Consider the following 22942-nt stretch of genomic DNA (forward strand, 5'->3'; position numbering starts at 1 on the left):
GCACTTCATGCTGACTTAATTTTCCAGCAGCATTTGCACCGGCCCACACTGCCAAAAGAACCAAAACCTGGTTCAATGACCATGGTATTACTGTGTAATTACTGTGTGATTTCATGTAATATTGTAATTTTCTGGGATTTTGATTTCGTGGGTTTCATAAGCTGTGAGCCATAATCATCAAAATTATAACAAATAAAGGCTTGAAATATCTCACTTTGCATGTAATGAGTCTATATAATATATTAGTTTCACCTGTTAAGTTGAATTCTTGAAATAAATCAACTTTTTGATGATATTCTAATTATATGACCAGCACCTGTATATGACTGACGGCACCAGTGCTACTGCTGCCTTCATGTTTCATCTGCACGGTGTTTACCACGCTTGTATCATGTTCATGACAGCACCGGCATCGCCGCTGCAGTGGACATCAGTACAAGGCTTTGGCACGACCTTCGCCATTAACCATAAACACTGAGCAGTGCTCAGCCTCGCGCTATGGATGTCTGATATCCCTGGATGAACATTGCTAGGCGATAGTGACGTTGCCTATCCATGTAACTGAATGGCGGCTGTTAATGCAGTCTGGAGGCAATCACGACATGACTGAGTTTACGGCGGAATTTTAGATCCCGATAGCGCCATCTTCGGTGATGCAGTGTCGAGTGACCGACTCAAAAGGGAACGTCACCGGTTACCTAACATAACCTTGGTTCCCTGAGAAGAGGGGTTCATTTGGAAACAAAGCTAGTCTATTTCTAAACGTAATGGTGCATGTCCACTACAGCCAATAGAATCTGTCTGCAGCCTGCAAGACTTCAAGTTACGCCCCTTCGAGTTACGCCCACTTTGGGCTGATCACAGTTTTTTTCGACTTGAGGTGCTCTAAGCGATGTTGGGTGACGTCACTTCTTGTTGACGTTCGAAGTATTGTCAAACAAAACGGAAGCTAGCTCGACCCTCCTTCCTCCTCATCCTGCCCCCTCCCCCTCCCTCTCCCTCCCGTGCTTCCTGAAACAGGCTTGTCCGATGTAAATTCGGGACTTCGCACGTTCCTTTTACTTTTCCTCTTCTTTGCCATTTGTTCATCGGAACTTTGGTCGTGTGTCGGCCATATCAAAATTCAAGAGAATATAATTCTAATGTTAGTCGTTGTGGTTGTCTATGACATCTCTCTTCTAGCTAACTTCCGTCTTCATGCTTCTCTCTCCTCCACTCCCCACACCCCCGTTCATGTGCATGCGCACTAACCAATGTTCTGGGACTAATGTTGTCTGTTCTGGGCTACTGCGGCAGCATTACATCCAAGAAAAAAAGTGCTCAGAAAGTGCCCCCAGCCACATAAAAATAGTAGAATCTAATCCTTGTAGTTTTCCCCTCTGTCCCTATAGAGTGTTTGCACCTACGTCACGGTTTGGTCAGTTACTCGGATGCGCGGCCATATTGGAGATATTCGGATGTAAACGACAGCATGGATTGCACTGTTAATGTACTACTGAACACTTTGTTACACTAATTTATGATGTCTAAATCACGGAAAAAAAACATGTGGAAGCTGCTAAATCATATAGAGAAGGACTTAGTAAGCAGGAAAGATCGTGACATTTTGACAGATTGTTAGTCCAAATCCGATTTTTGTTCATATCTGATTGAAATCTGATCAGAATTAGCTAACGTGAACAGCAAAAATAATCACATGAAATCCGTTTCAAGCTACATCCAGAGATGGGCATAAATACATGGAAATGTATTTGAAATACAAATACAAAATACTGCGTGGAAAATTGTATTTAAATACAAATACAAAATACTGTGTGAAAAAATTTATTTAAATACAAATACAGTATTTTGTATTTTGAAAATACACAAAATACATGTGGAATTGGCCATCCAGTGCAGGGATAGGTCACATGAATGAAGAAACTACATAGGCCGTACTGACTTTTCATTCCTAACCTCATCTCTTTCTTTCTTTCTTTCTTTTTTTCTTTCTGGCAATTACAAATAAACTTATGGAAAATAGCAGCCATTTATATACTTATTTCTGGTTACAATGTAGTCTATTACTTGTGGAACACTATTAAAATATTCATACTGTATGTAAAACTGTGGGAACATTTTCTAATATCTAAGAATATGGATGGGCCATATGACCTCAATTTTACTTCACAGTAACAATATCATGTTTTCACAATTCTCAATATCAGTTTTGATTCCACAGCATAAACTGAATTTCAAACTCTTTTTTTTTTGCAGGTAGTCCAATGCTTTTTAAGTAATTTTATGTTTATTTTATGTGAAGTTTATTTGTTTCTATAAGTTTATTCAAATTAGAAAGTGTATCTAAATAGAGATTTAATTTAGAATTAATTTAGATTCATTTGACACTCCACCCCCTTTTTTATTATTATTTTTTATGTACAATAAAACTAAAAGCTGAAGATTTTTGTGGAGTATCATTCATCAGTGTTTGTTTTTCCACTCCAAGCTGCACGGATAAATTAGCTTACCCCACAATTAGGCCTATCTATGTAAACGATTTAGAAAAAGTTCCATCAATTCACACTTTATATCATCACTATGATAGTGTCATATCACCCAGCCCTAACATGCAGTAATGCTTTAAACACATTTGACAAGCTAGTTGATAAAAATCAACAACCGGTCAAGACTGATTGGCTAACGCTATTTTCCTAGCCTGGTTAAAACCAGACCATTCTCAGTAGTAACTGAGTTATGGTCTGGCAAAGCTTCATTAATAACTAATTTCCAAAGGGGCGTCACCAACAGACGTCGCTCAAATGCCTCTGGGCGCAATTGGATAGACCTAAAACCAATCAGAGCGATCGTCATCGTGTAAAGCCATAATATGCTGCATCCCAATTTGCCTAAGTTACACTACGCCATAAAAGTCTGTACTCTTTTTGTGAAGAAAAGGTATTTACTTTTGAATGTGTAGCAAAAAAGTAGGCAAGCTTTGGGACATACTACTTCGTCATCTTTATCGGACGGATCTGTCGCGTGCATGTCACGTAAACTGCCCTGTCAATCATCTTGTCACAGTTAAAATCCTCTTTTAAATCGAATTTAATTTCCTACCGTTTCGGAGAGAAATGTAGTAGCACGTTCATCTGCCAGTGGGTCTTTCATGGAGACTGTCCTCATGTGTTTGCAATTTGAATATAATAATGCATTTAAAAGTTGGTGCGCTTCACCAACGGACGTCGCTCAAATGCCTCTGGGCGCAATTGGATAGACCTAAAACCAATCAGAGCGATCGTCATTGTGTAAAGCCCGCCTCAACGTTTCTGATTGGTGCCTCGATTTGGACGGATTAGAAATCGGCTTGAATGAGCTCTTTGCCAGACTACTTGCAGAGCAAATCTAAATTTGTCGGAAGTTTGTCTGGGTTTTCCCAGGCTACTATTTTCCCACTTGTCTGTGCACTTTTATTCTTTCATGTTAACTGAAGTGAATAATGCACTATTTTAACTTTAATCAACAAGTAGAATAGATCATGACATTCTCACCTTATTCCAAAAAAAAAAAAATCGCTGATCCAATGCTGAGCGAGCGAATGTCTGAACTAGTTGATGCACAAAATCAATACCCTGATAAAGAGGTTGACTGGCAAAAAGTATTTTATGTATTTTGAAAATACAAAAATACTCACCTTAAATGTATTTAAATACAAATTACATTTGAATTTTTCCAAAGGCTTTAAAATACAAAATACAAAATAGTATTTTGTATTTCAAATACGTATTTTAAATACATGTATCTGAAATACTGCCCATCCCTGGCTACATCCATATGTGGTTTTAAATCCTATTCAAATCACATATCAGGAAATCAGTCTGAACGCTCTGGTCGGATTTCTTGTGGTTTATGTGACTTTCTAACGCCACGTAAAATGTAAACGTCAGACGTTGTTATAGGAAACATGCTGAAAGTCGCTGCCGAAACAAGGCTGTGTTATTGCAAAGTACCGGACGAGCAGAAAATTATTATTTTTGAAACCGGCGGAGACAATAGTGCGGAAAAAAAGCTGTGCATACCAGCCTCCAACAGTTCTGCAGCTCAAGACACAGTAGTCCAGCGGCTACACATTTGCATGTTGTAAAATTTAAATAAGACAACATCTCTATTGCAAATGCAAACCCCTCCATCAATGCAACGTCATTGCCATAGAAACCAATGCAGATATTCCGGAAAACGAAAGAGCTGCATGGACACGTGGACATCATTTTATGTCAGATTCCAATCGGATACAAAAATAATCGGATTTGGACTGAAAATGTGAACATAGCCATAGTGAACTAATTTTTACGTCAACATTTTAGCCATAGTCAACGCTTCATTTGCACATGTGGTTGATGAGCTGATGCTGTGTCTCTCTCAACCACAGATGTCTTCTTTCATCAGTTTTTTGCACACTTCTCTTTAACTTTTGGCAGTCTATAGAACTCCAAATGTTTTTTCCCGGTGCGACCGATTAGTACAGGCCAAAACATGACAATTTTTCAGCAGCATAATCCGTTCAGTTCAGTGGCATTGTTTATGTTCAGTGCCGCCAATATGGCCGACTTCCGGATTGATGACGTGTTGTGAAAACCCTCTACATGGGAGGCTGCAGACCTGGAGCCGGTAGATATACGGCCCAGGCAGTTTTACGCCCCTGTTGTTCCTGATGTGTCCAGTAGGGGGATATACTACGAAATAACATCTTTAAATCGACGCTCGAAACTTACACATTAACCATATTTAGCCCATTAGACATACAGTACCGTGTAATCATATGGATCCTTGATGAAATATCTGCTGTACTATTCTCGTCATACAGCTACAAAACAGTGTCCTACAGAGCATTTTATGAAGACAAACACAATTTATCCCTTTTCTAAAATTCCAAGGGCCATTTAGAAGAAAGAGACAATATTGTTGTTCACAAAAAAAAATTGTATTAACCCCATTTATGAATTATGATGACTCCCGTAGATTACTCTCCTACGGCTTTAACTGTTTTTCTATCCTCCTGTCAATGTGCTTCTGCTCACTGATAAAAAAAATATATATACATTTAAAAAAAAAAGAAAATCCATGGTGAATTTGATCTTGTCACTGTGGGTGTGTGTGTGTGGGTGTGTGCGCTGCCCAGAATTGATGTCAGGTGAGTGTGGGTTGCATCAATTTGCTCCCGATCTTCAAAGAGATTTTCATTTCCTTAAGTAGCTAGCAAACACACACCTTTATGAGATGCAAGTTAAAGAGAACTTGGTAAAGATAAAGTATGATAAGTATGATAAATCCCACATTAAGTGCACATACCTACATTTTAGTCCAGATCTGTAAGCTATTTTAAGAAAAATGTATATTAAGATATAAATTAGATAATTAGATCATCTCATTTATAAGAAACAACTCAAACCAGAATCTACATTCAAACCATATGGGAAAAGTTTTTAATGTGTGTTTTATCATGTATGACGTTGAAAATTATCAAAATATTTGAGTGAGTGTGCAGTTTAACTCTTTACTTAGAGAGAGAGAGAGATTTACATACATATATACATATAAGCCTATTATAAATGTGTCTTGTGTGTGTTCACACCATAGACTGTAAAAAAACAAGTTCACATATTTCCAATATCTACTGTAATGTTGCCCCACCATGTGGAGTATGTTTTAATGCAAGGAGTAAACAGGGTCTTCCCAGAAGAGGCAAGCTAACGCAAGGCAACAAAAGAAAAAATAAATAATAGATTTTATTAATTCATTAATTTATATTAAATCAAATCAATAGCCTATTTGGTGTGATCATCCCTTGCCTTGATGTCTCCTAATGCAATTACAGTACTGGTAGATTTTGAGACTTGAGGATAAAAAAAAAGAAAACAGGACACGTGACAGGCAGAATGAGGAGCAAATGCGCACTTCGTTTTTAGAAACGAAACCGAAAGTGTTAAACGAAAGAAAACCACTTTTGAATAAGAAATAATATTAAGACTATAAAACTCGTGAAAACTCGCGCATTACAACAAGCGTATCAGTGAGAACACTCGTTTAAACAGCACACACACCCGAACTTGCAAAAGGAGGAAGTCATATTGAGCAGTTAATCGATGAACAGACGAGAAATCTCCTCCACCTGTGACTGTACTATCATGTGACAAGCGAACACTCCGAAGGACTGAAATGAAATTAAAGTCTAATTTCTGTTCAGACTTAAAGTAAGTTTTAGCTTTCTTGATTACAGTTATTTTGGGAAATATAGTATTGATTTTATTCTGTTTTTATCACCGTAATTTAAAATTCGAAGTTAAAGTAGGCCTGTTTTATCCCGGAAGTATTATAGGCCCGTTACTCCAAACAGACGCAGATGCTGCTAGAAATTAACTTACACGAATAAATATTTTGAAGACGATGAAAGTTAATACATGAAGTTTATTCGAAATGGTTATTTTAAACCAATAATACGTTTCAGAAGGGTTTTCCTTTTTCATTTCGGGGGGTTGTTTTGTGATAATGCGAAATCGAAAGTATTTTAAAATAGACCTTCAGAGTTAAGACAGATTAACCTCATAGTGAATGTTCGTTTATGTCAAATATAATTAATACAATTATAATAATCTGCTGAATATAATATTTTGGTTCACACAGATATTAATTATTATGTTCGATGTATATTACATTTTTCCTCAATGCGCACATTCATTTAGGAGCATTTAAAAAATAATAAAATAGATTGTGAACTTTGGGCAATGATCAAATAAAAAATGAAAAGAATAATTATAATTTAATAAAGAAATAAACAGTTTTGGAAATAAATGAGTGTAAAAAAAAATATTGCTCATCTGCAATATGTCTCTAAGATGTTTCCTGTCAGATGTTAAAATAGACATTTAAAAATTATTTTTAAGATTAAGCAGTTTATGATTTAGAATGTATAAAAACTGTATTTATCAGATGTTTCCACATGAAGCGTTCTTTAACGGGCATCTTAGAGACATACCTGTGCAATCTGGGTTAGACGTGTTGTGAGAAGTTTTAAGCCAGCAATGTTATAACGTTTCCCTGCGACTTATTAATAAAGATGCTTCGCTACGAAATGGCTACATTATATTACTCTCTAATGCTCAGTTAATATATATATATATATATATATATATATATATATATATATATATATATATATATATATATATATATATATATAAATAATAGAGCTAGCTGTGCATGAAACAATTTGAATGCACTCTGCTTTGTCATGTGGTTCTTTGCCTCTATGTTGTGCTTTAAACTCGTTTAATTTACTGCTGGTCATGGATTATCCCTTAATTAATGATCTGAAGTATTAAAACGCCATTTTGTTGCACTACATGGCAGTATATTTGTTTGTAACATCTCATTAACATATTGTATCTCCAGGTCATGTTGAGCTGACTTTTACATACCCGTGTTGATCTGCTTGCACTGGTTGATTAACTGCAGTAATGTCGGAGGAGCGAGGAAAGGACTCTCTCTCTAAGATGAGTCTCTCAGAGAAACAGAGGTAAGACTGCAGCCGTTTTCACACTATCATTTTAAACACTACAGGAGTGTCAGGTTTTTCCCTGTGAGGAACAAAACCCTAACAAGGAGTGCTTCTCTCACTATTATTGTGCGCAAAACTTTAGTTTAGAAATTTCTAATGTTTTACACAATTTACACTAATTCTAGAACAAACAGCTTGTTTCCATCCAATCGAATCTGTGGAGTGGAAAAAAAAAATGAACTTTTGGCAAATCAAATGTTAAACACAGCAAAAGATAACTAGTGTGTTCAAAGTTAATGTCTGCGGTTAAGATAGAAATAGTTCATATAGTTTTTGTTAAACTACTTAAAACTGTTAAACTGTATATAATTACCATTTGGAACATCAAATGTCTTGTTCTGCTCTTTGTCATTAGTGAAAGATCAGACTCTGTGACCGTTCAAAAGGTGGTGATCACTCTCTTAATCTTAATAATTAGCAAGTAAGTAAAGATTTTTATCTGAAGCCGGGCTGAATGAATAAACACTGTTATTGCACTCCTGACATTAAATCAGACCCTCAGTCAACATAGTAAAAACAAGAAATAGTATAGATGTTCAGAATGGAAAAAACAACTCTTAACTCAATAAGTTTTGCTGTAACATCCGCTGGTCGTGGCATCATTAAATTTCTTTGGTTTTGGATATGCATCATTAAATTGATCGTCATAATTAGACATTTGAAGCATTTGGTATGAAACTGTACTTTTCACCATTCTCTCCACTAAAGCTGAAATATAGTATTACACATGGCAGGTACACTAACACCAAAACCATCACTATACTAAAATTTAAACAAGAACTTTCACATTTTCATAATCCCGTTATAACTTCATAAATCTCCCGGTTTGATGTCGTGCAGTGGGGTATCAGCTGCCTTTCCTTGAGCTGCTTTTACCTAAACATAAATGTTAGATAGAAAAGAAGACATGTCTTTACAACATGTCATGTTCACACAACTCAGTTGATGGCACTCGTTGTTTAACCCCTTCCATTCCCATAAATGGGGTCTTCCAAACAATATCCAAAGCAAACATCTTTTTTTCTTTTCTTTTCTTTTTTTTTTCCAAAACAAAAGTTACCATCCCCCCTTCTGATGCATGTTCCAACCCGTGCATCAATTTAGCATATTGGTTGAAGAAATGTTTCGGGAAACAAGGTTTGCCATCAACACTAAACCAAACTCCGTCTTTAAAGGGGAACTGAAATGAAATAGGAAGTAAAGGTAAAATAACAGATGTGTTATTATTTTTATTTGTGGTAGGACACTTAAAACTGCTGAAGTGGTTACATGGGGGGAAAACAGTGATGTTAGTTTGTTGTTTTGTTACTAGGGCGCAGCCATCTTGAGCTTCAATGGTCTGTGACATCACTGGCATCAGAGATGGGCAGTATTTTAATTACATGTATTTGAAATACGTATTTAATTACTTTTGAGTATTTTGTAATTTGTATTTTCCTTAACAAAAATAAATGAAATGTAATTTGTAATTAAATACTTAGAGAGACTGTAATTTGTATTTAAAATACTAAAATACTTTTTTAAATATATCATTTTATTTAGCATATATTAACTTTCATCACCAGGGTTAAAGGGATAGTTCACCCAAAAAGGAAAATCACCTCATCATTTACTCACCATGAAGCCATCCTAGGTGTATATGACATTCTTCCTTATAATTGTATATGACAATCTGAGTTATAATTAAAAATATACTGGCTCTTCCAAGCTTTATAATGGGAGTGAATGGCTGTTTAAGTTTTGAAGTCCATCAAAGCACATGTATCCATCATAAAAGTGCTCCACACGGCTCTGCGGGGGTTAATAAAGGCCTTCTGAAGCGAAGCGATGCGTTCATGTAAGAAAAATATCCACATTTAAAACTTTATCGACTAAAATAAGGCCGGTGGCCGTACGCATCGATTTACGGTGAAAGAGTAACACTTGACCTGATGCACGACGTAATGACGAATGCGGAAGCGCAGAGGATAGAGCAAAACAATACACCAGTCAGGAATTAGAAGCCTAAAACAACAATTTTTAAAGAGAAATGTGGGAGGAGCTTGAGTTTGTTGGCCAGTCCTGTTTGTTTGAACCGAGAGAGGCGTTGAAGCTTACGCTTCTCCTACATCCTACGCCATACGTCGTCAAGTGTTACTTTTGTGGCGCAAGTCGACTTGTGTACGGCCGTCTGCTGGAAGCTAGTTATGTTAGTTAATAAAGTTTTAAATATAGATATTTTTCTTACACGAACGCATCGCTTCACTTCGGAAGGCCTTTATTAACCCTCACAGAGCCTGTTGAGCACTTTAATGATGGATAGATGCACTTTTATGATGGATAGATGCACTTTTATGATGGATAGATGCACTTTGATGGACTTCAAAAAATATACAGCCATTCACTGCCATTATAAAGCTTGGAAGAGCCAGTACATTTTTTAATATAACTCTGATTGTATTCGTCTGAAAGAAGAAAGTCATTTACACGAAGGATTGCTTGAGGGTGAGTGAATCATGGGCTAATTTTCAATTTTGGGTGAACTATCCCTAGGACCATAGTAATAAAATACAACCAAATTGCCTATCACAGTTTTTGGCAAGTAAATCACGTGATGTGACACATCCTATTGACCCTGTTCACATTTCTGGGTTTCTCAGAAGTGGAAGGCGTCATAGTTGGGTAAACTTCTATAGCAGTGAATGAGAGACTACATTAAATATATTTTTTGTTCCCATTTGCTCAAATAGCAAAAGTAAAACGCCACAACAGCGTTTTCACAACTTTCAAAAAGAGTAAAAAAAAAATAGAGATAGATTGATAATGGCAGTCAGACGAAAGATGTCAACTTTGTCACAGCCACGGTATTAGAAACACCCTCACAGTAGCGTTAACTAGTTTTTGTATAATATAATACAAATATAGTGTTATAGGCGTAATTATCTTTTATTATGACAGTATGTGGCAACATGTACGTTAAAAGCGGATCTTCTGCACTAAATGATGATATTGCGATATTCTATACTCTTACATGTATCTAACTCCACACTTACACTACAAAAGACTGTAAATTGTGTTTGTATTTTTTACAATTACTTGTATTAATTACAAATTACTTGTATTTTAATTAAATACTTTTTTCACAGCAGTATTTTGTATTTTATTTAAATACATTTGATGAGTATGTATTTGTAATTTGTAATTAAATACTTTTTGATGTATTTGTGCCCATCTTTGACTGGCATGATAGGCTACCTTGACAGCTCCAGCAAAATGGCATCTCAAGAGCATAACAGATCGAGAGGGGGGTCTTATTGCATTGCAAAAATTCAAATTGTGATCTGTCCAACAAGCGAATATAACACCTCCGATGCCATCAAGGACTGAATAACCTGTTTGCAAAATGACTGTGGCATAAATGTGACCACGGCGGGACCTGTAAACAAGTTCCATTCACCACTTAGTTGTTATCGTGATGTCCACTTTCACTGTAGATCACCGACATCGAGGATGCTATCCAATATAAGCAATATCCATCGACGACACCTGCAAGATACTTGTTACTGTGATTTCAGCCGCTTTTAAACTGTGTATGAGAAACGTGGCGTGCCTTGCCAGTTTAAATTTGATGAGCGCACACGCCTAATTGCAATGCACAGACAGCAGCTGTCACAGCGCGTGCACTAAACTAAATTCTCTTCATCGTCTTATTGCATTTAAAGTGTAAAAAACACAAGGTTCTTTGTGTATCAGTGTATTCTAGATCCCTGCATTGCTGTAATTCTTAAAGGGGTGATAGAATGCAAAAGTTTACCTTGGCGTAGTTAACAGCAGCTCGGTGGGTAAAATGCCCATACACAGAATCTCAAAATACTATGTCACCTACTTAAAGGGATGGTTCGGAGTAAAATCAACCTAGGGTCCTTTGCACCATGACCTCGAGCCAAACACCCCCCCAGAAGCCTGCCTTCATTAATAATTCGTTACACAGGACTTTATCATATTAAATATTAACCAAAAATGATTCACACCTTCACAAAATCCAAACATTCAGTGTAAGAGTAAAAAAAAATGTCATAACATTATTTATAATACATTTATTTGATTCACAGCTTATTTAGTGTTTTGACGTCGACAACCCAACTGCATTTACCACAAACAGTCAGAGGTGGGTAAAGTATCCAAAAACTGTACTCAAGTAAAAGTACAAGTACTTATAGAAATATTTACTCAAAGTAAAAGTAATTATTTTAATAGTTACTTGAGTAAGAGTAAAAAGTATCTAATGAAAAAACTACTCAAGTAGCTAGTTACTTCGGATCACATATATATATATAATAATAATAATATAATAATAAATATATAAATAACATGATATTATTTTGATATTTTTAATATAAATGACTATTATTATCATAATTAGATAGGCTTTCTTTGCTACAAAAACAGAAGAGACAAGCATTATTTCTGCCATCTGTAGCCCGAAAATCATTGCCTGTCCTTTGGTTTGTATAATAGTAACTTATACAATTAAATTTGGATTATTAGACAATGTCGAAATAAAGTGACTCTGCAGAGTTTTGCATTCACATTACTGCACACACATTACCATGGGATGGCGGGTGTTCATTTCATAAACTGTGGACAATGGTTGCTTAGTTAATGTATAAATTGATGTATATGTCCAAAAAACGTGTAATGTCATACTTTGTAGTAGTGCTATCATGGCGTAATAATCTGTTTGGTTGTAAAATGTATTACCTGAATGAAAGGAAATCGAATGTATCGTCCTGTGGAATCATTCATTCACAGACAGCTTACGAAGATGTTCAACTAATAAAGATCTTCATCGCTGACAAAAATATGATGCATTTGCAGATTTGCTTTCACTGACTGAACTGTAGGTCCACGACCATTTCATCCAACGCGCTTGATGTCCTTAAATCTTCCTGTTACGACTCCGAGTCGAGTGTGAATTGAAAGCGCTTCAGACGATTCAGTGAGTGCAGGAAACTGATCAGATCATTCAAACTGATTCGTGAACCAATTTAGACAGATCTGCCAACTTGTTTGATGAAATCTGAACAGAATCGACTCAAAAGAGTGATTAATTTGTGAACTGAGCATTGTTCATGCCAAGAAAAAAGATACAGCATGCTTGGTATAACTAAAACTACTCATTTAACAACATGTAGCCTATTGCATTAAAATAAAGTAACGAGAGGAACGCCGCCCAACGTAACGAAGTGAAAGTACAGTTTTTTCATTAGAAATATACTCGAGTTGAAGTAAAAGTACCCACATTTAAATCTACTCTTAAAAGTACAATTTTACCAAAAATGTTTTTGTGTGGATACGTCATCGGTTCGGTCTGAGTGTCGCTTCCGGAAAAAGGGTCTTCGAAACTCGCGCCACCGGGTTTTTCCTTTTTCCTGGTAATGGAGCCAGCAAGAAAGAGGAAATCCTCCCCTGTCTGGGCTCAACAGAAGCATCAGTATCCTCATGTATACCAGCTGGCACTGGCATTTTTATGTTCCTCTGCATCCTCTGTTCCTTGTGAAAGGATCTTTTCCAAGGCTGGAGAGATTTTGTCCGAGATGAGGAATCGTCTAAACCCCAACACACTTGAAATAATTCTGTTTCTCAATAAAAATCTATTGTAATCCTTCCTTCACCCACCCCAAACTGCAGTGTTGCTTCTCTATATCCCCAGTCCAATAAGCAAGCACAACACTACACTAAAACTAGTAACAGTTCACTGCACAATAACCCCCAGAAACAATTTTTACCACCCCAGACTATTCTGTTGCAGTTTACTTTACACTGGTTCAGAATTAATTTGTCTGCTGTTTCTTTGCGCAGTAGTTAGGGGTCACTAGTGAGCAATGCTGAATGAAGCTTCGAGTAATGAACTTTTGGCTGAAGCAATGAGCTGCGAGGTCTCAGTGGTTCAGGAAGCCTCATTTTGCCATCACTAGTTTTAACCATTCATTAAATGGAATTGGTTCAAAGGAGTCATTAGTTCGCGAATCGGACGTGTCATTAGCGGACTTGTACCCGTTGTGTGATTATCCTGGCAGATTAGGACATCGCACAAGATTTGTGTCAACACAAAAAAAACATTTCTTCACTGGATTGTTTTTTTGTTTTGTTTTTTGTTTATTGAAAGTGTTTGGGTCATGGTGCATTGGAACCTAGGTCGATTTTACTCCGAACCATCCCTTTAGCTTAAAAAAGCAGTAGCAATGTAAGCTAACAGAACTGAAAAGCAGATGTAGATATCAGTTACAGTGGGACCTCCTGAGTCCTGCAATAAATCGATTCTGCTTGCTCTTTGTGTATTAGGGAAAGATCCGGCTCACCTGAGTCCAGCCTAGTGTCTATGAGGAGTGACCATTCAAAAGGTGGTGGACAGCCAAGCTTCAGTGAGAAAACAACATCTACCAAAAGGTATTTCTTGTGTTCTTGTTGGTCACATATTTACTGTGTTAGAAAGTATTTCAGTGAGTATCATGAAACTTTATTTACATTAAAACCTTTTTCTGAAATGATCAGTGTTGGATAGAGGTAATCTGCTGCTTTGATAATTGCTTGACCAAATTATAAAGACATCTGTGAATCTTTTAGTTTCCATGTGATTTGTTGTTTTGTGTGATTTAGTTACAAAGGACAAAAGACCACAGTAAATATTGGTGCACAGTGGGAAAGTCTAAAGGTTCAAAAGGGAATGAACAGTGATATTTTAGAAGATATTTCATTCCTGCAGTTAATGTTGTCACAAAGGCAAATTTAGGCAAAGGACACAGCGGACTGATGAAACTATTCACACGATTTCTAAAGAGGGATTACATCCAGACCCTGATAATGTAGTTGCTGTTGTTCACGCACCTGCTCCTCGTGACACGGCCTAACTGTGCTCATTCCTGGCCCTTATGTCTTGGTATAGTAAATTTCTCCCTGACTACGCAACAGTGGTTGAACCCCTGCGTGAAGTTTTGAGAACCTCCACTGACAAGAACTTTTTCTGGACTGATAAGGCTGATCAAAGTTTTACCACCCTGAAGACACCATTCTAGCTCTATTCGATCCCTGACTGCCAACTTGCGTGAGTTGCTTCTGATTAAGGTGTGGGAGGAGTCCTTTCTCAGCTAAACGCTGATGGTACTGAGCGCATCGTGGCATTTGCCTCCCGAACTCTTTCATCAGCTCAAAGAAAGGAAGCACTGGCTTGTGTGTGGAGTATTGAAAAATGGAGACGAGTGAACCAACAGATGAACCAGAAATGGTCGCCACTGTTTCTCACTTACTTGCTTTGTCAGTCTCTGAGTTCTCTTCTGCATCAGAGAGCTGCCTCCAGTTAGCCCAACTTCGTGCACAGATCAAGAATGACTGGCCTAAAAACAAGAAGTCAGTGAAACAAGAACTAGAACCTTACTTTCACATCAGACATGAGCTTTCTGTGGAGGATCTGCTAATTATGCGAGGGGATCACTGCCTATTAGTTCCATTGTCTCTGCGTACAAGACTAGTGAATTTATCTCACGAAGGACACCATGGCAATGAACGGACAAAACAAATGCTTTGCGAGCTCTACTGGTGGCTGAAAATGGGCAGAAGTGTAGAAACTCTGATTGCCTCATGTTTGACATGTCAGCTGAACGACAAAACAGCCTGAACCTGCTCCTCTCGTACCTGTGGAACTACCTAACGGTCCATGGCAAAAGGTAGCCATCGATTTTGTGGGACCGTTTGAGTCTGCTACATGGGATTGCCGCTACTCCACAACACTGGTAGACTACTATAGTAAATGGCCAGAAGTAGCTTTTGTATCGCAAGTGACAACAGATGTCACAATACAATAATCTTCCTGGACACCATCTTCAGTAGAGAAAGTAATCCACAATGCTTAGTGTCTGATAATGGTCCACAACTAACATCTACTGCTTTTGCTGACTTTCTGAAGGAGGGTAACATTCAACATATGTACTCCATACATGTATATTATCCACAGGCCAACAGGGCAGTAGAAACGATTTAATAGAGTGTTGAAACAATTAATTCAATTTGCAATTCTGGAAAAGAAACACATTTTGAACTCCTGCGTGGCCTCAGTATGCTTACAAAATTGGACATCCTGTCTGTCAGCATGTAAGTGAAGACATATTCTGAGATCAAACACACTGTGACACATAAACAGCAGAAATGTAAAGACTATACTGACAAAAAGAGAGGAGCTAAGGTACCCAAATTCAAGGAAAACGACTGGGTGCGTATTAAGAAACCAGAGCATGTTCACAAAGGCTCAGCAAGGTACACTGCTCCATGTTTGGTGAGAAGGAGAGTTGGTCCAAATACCTTCCTGTTGGAAGATGGGAAGAAATGGATTGCGTCTCGTCTCACTGGAGTTCCAAATGAGGTGTTGATAAGTTTGGGAAAAACACCAGAAGGGAAACCAAGCTTACAGCCTCATGCTCATGTAAAGGAACAGCAAACGAGTCCTAGAAGAAGTGTGAGATTTCTTAAACAACCAGCTTGGTTGAAGGACTTTGTGTTAGAGAAATAAATAGATGCAATGGTACTGAAATAGTCCATGATTCAAATCCAGTCAATTGTTGTTTTGGTTGTTTACTTGGATTAGTTTTAACATTATTAAGGCACTCCTTAAATCTGCAGTCTGTAGCTTTTTTGGGTAAAAAATTATCCAAAATAAATTTTTGAGCAAGTACATAACCAGCCAGTGTTCAAAACTATCTGCTTGCCTTAGCTCGATTTAAAACAGTAAGCTTGTAATAATGTTTTTAATTTTAGTGGTACTGGTGGATTTCCGCAGGAAATTCGAGCATGTCTTTGCATCATTAATCACATCTGTACACATAAAGAGTAGTCTTGGCTAGTAGGCTATGAGTGTGAGGATGTTGGAGGTGGAGATTTATAGCCTTTTCTCACAGCACTTGATATAATTAAAAATCAATTTGATGGCGGATCCAGAAAGGTTCAAACGACAATCACCAGTGACAACTGGAGAATCACCCGTTGTAAAATGCAAAAGACTTTGGACTTCGGATCAGCTAAGGGAAAAAAAAGAGACTACAACCGAGCCCATGCGAAAACAAGGATAAGCATCGGAATGGCATTAAATGTAGATGTGCAATGCTGATGTTGTTAACATTAACAATTTGAGAACAATAATTTGCATGGTTTAACGTGATATGATAAGCGATCGTTAGATTTAATCAGCGTGATTTACTGCAATGCTTTTTTCCCCTTAGTTGGTCAGAACAAAAGTGGATGTTACTTCTGTTCGGATTACATTTTCTGGTGAAAATTCTTATGTTGGTCATACTTCCAAAAAGTAGAATCTTTGATTGCGAATGCCAGTATTCACACCGGCGCAGCGACTGACACATTCTCCTCAAAACATGAATTCATCCACGCTGTGCAGTGCCGAGGCACAACCCACGTAAAGTTGATAATTCCGCGAATTACTGCAATTGCAGATTTCGAACAGAGATGGCGACAAAGAGGAAAAACTGCGGACTGCAGCTTTAAAGAAAGTGCTAGGAGTTAATACACCATTTTAGACCAGGTTGAAATCACAAAAAATGTGCCTAAATAAAAATCCTCAGGCATTTTTGAGTAAAAGTTGGCAAATAGACTATTCTAGGGGTATTTTTTATGCTGAATCCATTTTTGCTGTTTGCCAAGCTGTATCTCTTACATGAAACTCAGTAGAGTGCAAAATCCAAGATGACCGCCTCATACGCCAAAATGAGCAAATTTCTCAGCACTGGCTCAAAGATAAACTGTTTTTATTGTGCTATAGCATTTATTGAGTAAAGGAAACAAACAGAATAGTCAGAACAAGTTAGTCATTCTGTCTTACAATATTTCTGGTAAACACTGACTTGTAATTTTGTGTATTTGAGTATGTCCATGTAAGAACATCAACATCATGCTGGTGGCAGCAAAAGGCCTATATCTTAAACCATCATCCTATTACATTATGTTAAGAGTGTTTATTACTTTTCAACATTTACATGTCCATGTAAACAAGTTTAAGGACTTAAATTTAACCAAACTAAATTCTCTTTTGGTTTATTTATCACGGTAATGTGTCACACCACTAACATTAGCTTTGAACAGATAAAGGAAATAAACACAGTAAACTTGGCCTAAAATTACCTTATAAAGTTGGACATAACATTAGCTGAATAATAACTAAAACATGAACTGCATGGCATATAAAATGTAATGGTACAACAAGATTCTCCAATATGATCACAACAACACAGAGCAGTGCTCTTATTCAGTTCAGCATTTTGCTACATTCTGCATTACTTGTCTTGCACTTGCATGCAGCAGAGCAACGCAGACGAGACTTTTTACATTTACATCGTGCAATCATACATCTTAAGGCGCAGTTGCAGCTGATCAATTCCAAACAGTAGTCTGACTAACCGAGGTTACGTTAGGTAACCAAGTACGTTCTCTTACGAGAGGTTCTCTCGTATTGCGTAAGTTGCTTACGCTACGGGAACCCCTTGTCAATGGCGTGCGCGCCGAGCATCCAGTGCGTGAGTCCCAGGGAAACAGGCGGCCAGCAACGCGGGCCAGCACATGTACATAAGCACTTCATAGGGAAATACAGAGTGGCTCCGCCGGTCTATGTATAGAGAATTTCGCCCTTAGTACAGCTCAACCAGAAGAGCTAATAGTCACGTGAGAGTAGCCTGTACACGAACAAACTGGGCAGAACATACACACCAATTAGACTGATAAAAGTCTAGCCTGCAAGGCGGAAACTTCCAGGTTATAAAACTTAACAAATGTAGAGGGGGAGGCCCAGCCTGCCGCCATTCAAATGTCATGAATAGAAATCCCGCTGGACCAAGCCCACGACGTGGCCATGCCTCTAGTGGAGTGGGCTCTGATGCCCATAGGGCACTGCAGGTGTTTGGACGCATAAGCTGCTGCGATAGCGTCCACTATCCATCTGGACAGGCTATGTTTCGAGGCGGCGAGACCCCTGGTGCGCCCGCCAAACGAAACAAAGAGCTGCTCAGAACGCCTAAAGGCGGCAGAGCGTGTGATGTAAACTCTCAGCGCCCTGACGGGGCATAGGAGGTTATCACTGTCCTCGCTATCGGATGCTGGCAGAGCCGATAGGGAGATGATCTGCGCCCTAAAGGGAGTGCCAATCGCCTTGGGGACATAACCGTGTCTCGGTTTGAGGATGACTTTAGAGTCATTTGGTCCGAACTCGAGACACGCGGGGCTAACGGATAGCGCGTGTAGATCCCCCACATGTTTTACTGAAGACAGAGCTATCAGAAAAACGTCTTGAGCGAAAGGTATTTTACGTCCACGGATTCTAACGGTTCAAAGGGAGAAGCTTTCAGGGCCTCTAGGACCAAAGAAAGATCCCAAATAGGAACCGAAGGGGGTCGGGGGGTTCATCCTCCTGGCTCCTCTAAGGAAGCGGATGATGAGCTCGTTCCTTCCTATCGCACGGCTGCGCGTCGACTCTGCGAACGCTGCAATAGCGGCGACATACACTTTGAGCGTGGAAGGGGACCTGCCCTTGTCCAACAGCTCTTGAAGGAATGAGAGCACCCACGAAACCCCACATGTGCGTGGGTCCAGGCTCTTTGTAGCGCACCATTTGGAGAACACTGACCATTTAGACACGTAGAGTCTTCTCGTAGAAGGAGCTCTAGACTGCGTGATCGTGTTCACGACCCCTTCTGGCAAGGCAACGGTTATTCGTTGATTATCCACGCATGCAGAGACCAGCGCTCTGGATGGGAATACCGCGAACGCATAGCACAAGCGGTGCCAGACCACGTGCTGTTCTGTGTTCTGGACAAGAAGCACTCTGTCAATTGCTTCTCTGTGATGAGGATCGTGAAGCTTGCCTCTACTTTGTGCAGCTGCTTTTAGTGTCAAAAGGCCCTGTTCTGTCGCATTGTATAGCTTATCTTTCTTGGATTCTTGGCATATAATGCAAGTATCCAATAACATTGACCGGTCAGGCTTCAAACTACACACAGCTTCCATAATTGGTGATCTTATAATCTGACCAACTTCATGGGTACAATTCCACAACTGGAATATTTTGTGTTGGTTCATGTCGCTCTTTGGATATAAAAATTAATTCTGATAAAAAATACGATGTGTGGAAATAACTGCAGAAAGTAATAGAAAGTAGAAAGTAGAATAAAAAACCTCTTGGATAACTCTGAACTCAATTCACACACTTTGATCCAAAGACAATAGTATGCATGTGACTCCAAACAAATGACTCTCGCATTTTAGATATTCTATTTGTCCATTTGAAATAAGGAGAAAAACAGATATTTTCATGACTACAATGAGAAATAATGCAATTATCATTATCACATACAAGTATCTTAATTCCCACCTAAATAAACTTTCTCGTTAATTGATGTCATGCATGATGTAAAGTTTATAAATATAGAATTTCCTGACATTTTGGTCATCTTGAAGTTTGCGCTCTACTGGGTTTCACATAAGAGATACAGCTTGGCAAACAGCAAAAATGGATTCAGCAGAAAAAATACCCTTAGAAAAGTCTGTTTGCCAACTTTTACTAAAAAATGCCCAAGGGTGTCACATTATCTGAAAATCGACCTAGTCTATTTGTTTTGCTAATATAACTTTTTTTATATAAAGAGGTAAATTGTTTCTTAAAGTAATTCTTTAATTCTATAATACTTACAGTGTTTGGAATAGAGTATGGTATCATGTTGTAAAGCTCCAAGACAGTACCCTGACCAAAATACTTCAAAGAAAATTGGAAATGTTGTGTCTGCAGAGTTATTGTGTAGGCTAGTCACTAGATGACAGTGGAAGGAAGGAAAAGAAAAGAGTAGCAAAGAGAAGAAAGAAATACACACTTGTGTCTGTGCTTGCTTCTTTATTTTATTACAAGACATACAAACCTCACAATATATATATATACATATTTTTATATGGTTGTATATACACAGTACATAATTTACAAATCTGTACAGAAGTCTTCTGTTCCGTTCCAGATGTATACATTATTATTTATTTCTTCACTTGGTCTTATTTAAATGTTCTTCTGTTCTCGTGTCATATATGTATGTTTATTTATATGTATGTACCAAGAGCTCCTGTAAAACCACAACAAATTCCTTGTGTGTTTGCACACACTTGGCAAATAAAAGCTCATTCTGATTCTGATTTATATACTGAAAATGACTCTGAAGTTTATTATCAATGTTGTGGATTTATTTTTGTTTATAAAAACTTAACTTAAAAAAGCAGTAGCAATGTAAGCTAACAGAACTGAAAAGCAGATGTAGATATCAGTTACAGTGGGACCTCCTGCAATAAATCGATTCTGCTTGCTCTTTGTGTATTAGGGAAAGATCCGGCTCACCTGAGTCCAGCCTAGTGTCTATGAGGAGTGACCATTCAAAAGGTGGTGGACAGCCAAGCTTCAGTGAGAAAACAACATCTACCAAAAGGTATTTCTTGTGTTCTTGTTGGTCACATATTTACTGTGTTAGAAAGTATTTCAGTGAGTATCATGAAACTTTATTTACATTAAAACCTTTTTCTGAAATGATCAGTGTTGGATAGAGGTAATCTGCTGCTTTGATAATTGTTTGACCAAATTATAAAGACATCTGTGAATCTTTTAGTTTCCATGTGATTTGTTGTTTTTTGTGATTTAGTTACAAAGGACAAAAGACCACAGTAAATATTGGTGCAGAAATTGCACGGTGGGAAAGTCTAAAGGTTCAAAAGGGAATGAACAGTGATGTGGAACTGGCATCTTTTCTTCTCAACAGGTGGGCATACAAAAACAACTTTTAAATAACACAGGTCACGTTTTAGTTTAATTTACAACATAAACTATTAACCATGCTAGAATTCATAATTATTATTTTTTTTGAAAGTGAACTGGCTTTTAAAATGTTGTACATTGTGCCTTTTGAATAAAAGGCAGCACCTTGCATATGTGTTAAAATACATGAAGGGATAGTTCACCTAAAAATGAAAATTCTGTCATCATTTACTCACCCTCAAGTTGCTGAATAAAAAAGATGATATTTTGAATAATGATGAAAACCAAACAGTTGTTGAGCCCCACTGACTTCCATAGCAGGGAAAAAATACTATGGGAGTCAATTGGGACCATGCACTTTAATTATGAACACTCTTCAAAATGTATACATGTTTAGAACAACTTAAGGGTGAGTAAATGACAGGATTTTCATTTTTGGGTGAATTATCCCTTTAAAAAGACAACGTTTATTTGCTATGTCACGTGAGTTGTGTGATAATACTCTTTGGCTATTGGACTGTGACATTGATGTCTTCAGTCAGTTTTTACAGAGATTAATCACTAAGGATGCTTGCATATACCTTCATGAAATAAAAAAAATACCCCATAAGAAATAAAAACAGAAAACACTGGTCATACTGATCTTGAGAATGATCTTATATTGTATACATTTGAAGCTCCTTATCAACATACTGTAGATTTGTTGTGATGAATCCAGGCAAGTTTGAAGATAGAACTCAAGTGCAGCTTTGATTATAATAACATAAGAAAAGAAAAGAAAAGAAAAGAAAAGAAAAGAAAACAAAACAAAACAAAACCATGACATGAATCATGACACTTACCGACAGCCGTTACAGTGGAACAAAACTAGACCAAGACACATGGCAAACATGAGGGCTTAAATACACACAAGACTAATGACTAGACAAGGGACACCTGTTAACAATGAAACGATGAATCAATGACAACATGACACAACAGACAAGGGAACACATGGCCAGATCACATGACTTGAACAGGGGATCACATGACAGACATGAAACAAGAACATTAAACAACCAAATTTTGACATTTGTTTGCAAAAAAATGCTGTTTCCAGTTCTAGTTTTGTCTAATGTTGCACATGCTGTATTTTATTAGATATACTATAAACAATGAGCACATTTATTTTGCTAACAGGATTCAGTATGAGAAAAAAACAGACTTTCAGAGTGACCGCTTCAAGAAGTTCAGAGAAAATCTCAACATGGTCTTTCAGGTATGGAAAAATTTGGTTTTGTAATTATTGTAAAATAGTGTATTTTTATTCTAAAAAAGACCACTAACTAATGTATTTAGCATTTCAGTTGTGTACACATCCACATGTCAATCATGACTAATATATTTTCATGTTGGTAGACAAGCAGCTTCATTAAACTTGCAATTATATGTAAAAAATATTTAGCAACTCTACAATTCTGTATGATTTGTAATTTATGTATGATTTGGGGCACAGTCATATTGACATTCTGTAATTATAATATTTGCCTACC

At 37.6% G+C, this 22942-nt stretch overlaps 2 protein-coding genes across 3 annotated transcripts in view; both read left to right on the plus strand.

Moving 5' to 3' along the window:
* The window catches only part of LOC311290790 (uncharacterized protein), a 155643-nt gene that overhangs the window by 77746 nt on the left and 54955 nt on the right, over nt 1–22942 (plus strand). The gene's annotated exons all lie outside the window — the stretch shown is intronic.
* Nucleotides 5876–22942, plus strand: part of LOC311290813 (NACHT, LRR and PYD domains-containing protein 12-like) — a gene marked incomplete at its 3' end in the record, with an annotated part of 49621 nt that continues 32554 nt past the window's right edge. Inside the window, exons 1-6 of the mRNA XM_084409526.1 lie at nt 5876–6230; nt 7429–7552; nt 13919–14023; nt 20983–21087; nt 21298–21414; nt 22590–22668. Of these exons, the coding sequence (XP_084265652.1) occupies nt 7494–7552; nt 13919–14023; nt 20983–21087; nt 21298–21414; nt 22590–22668 (465 nt within the window). The 5' untranslated portion in view covers nt 5876–6230; nt 7429–7493. The remainder of the gene's footprint in view (nt 6231–7428; nt 7553–13918; nt 14024–20982; nt 21088–21297; nt 21415–22589; nt 22669–22942) is intronic.

Source organism: Rutilus rutilus (genome assembly GCF_951802725.1).
Source record: "Rutilus rutilus genome assembly, chromosome: 5".
Classification (NCBI taxonomy): domain Eukaryota; kingdom Metazoa; phylum Chordata; class Actinopteri; order Cypriniformes; family Leuciscidae; genus Rutilus; species Rutilus rutilus.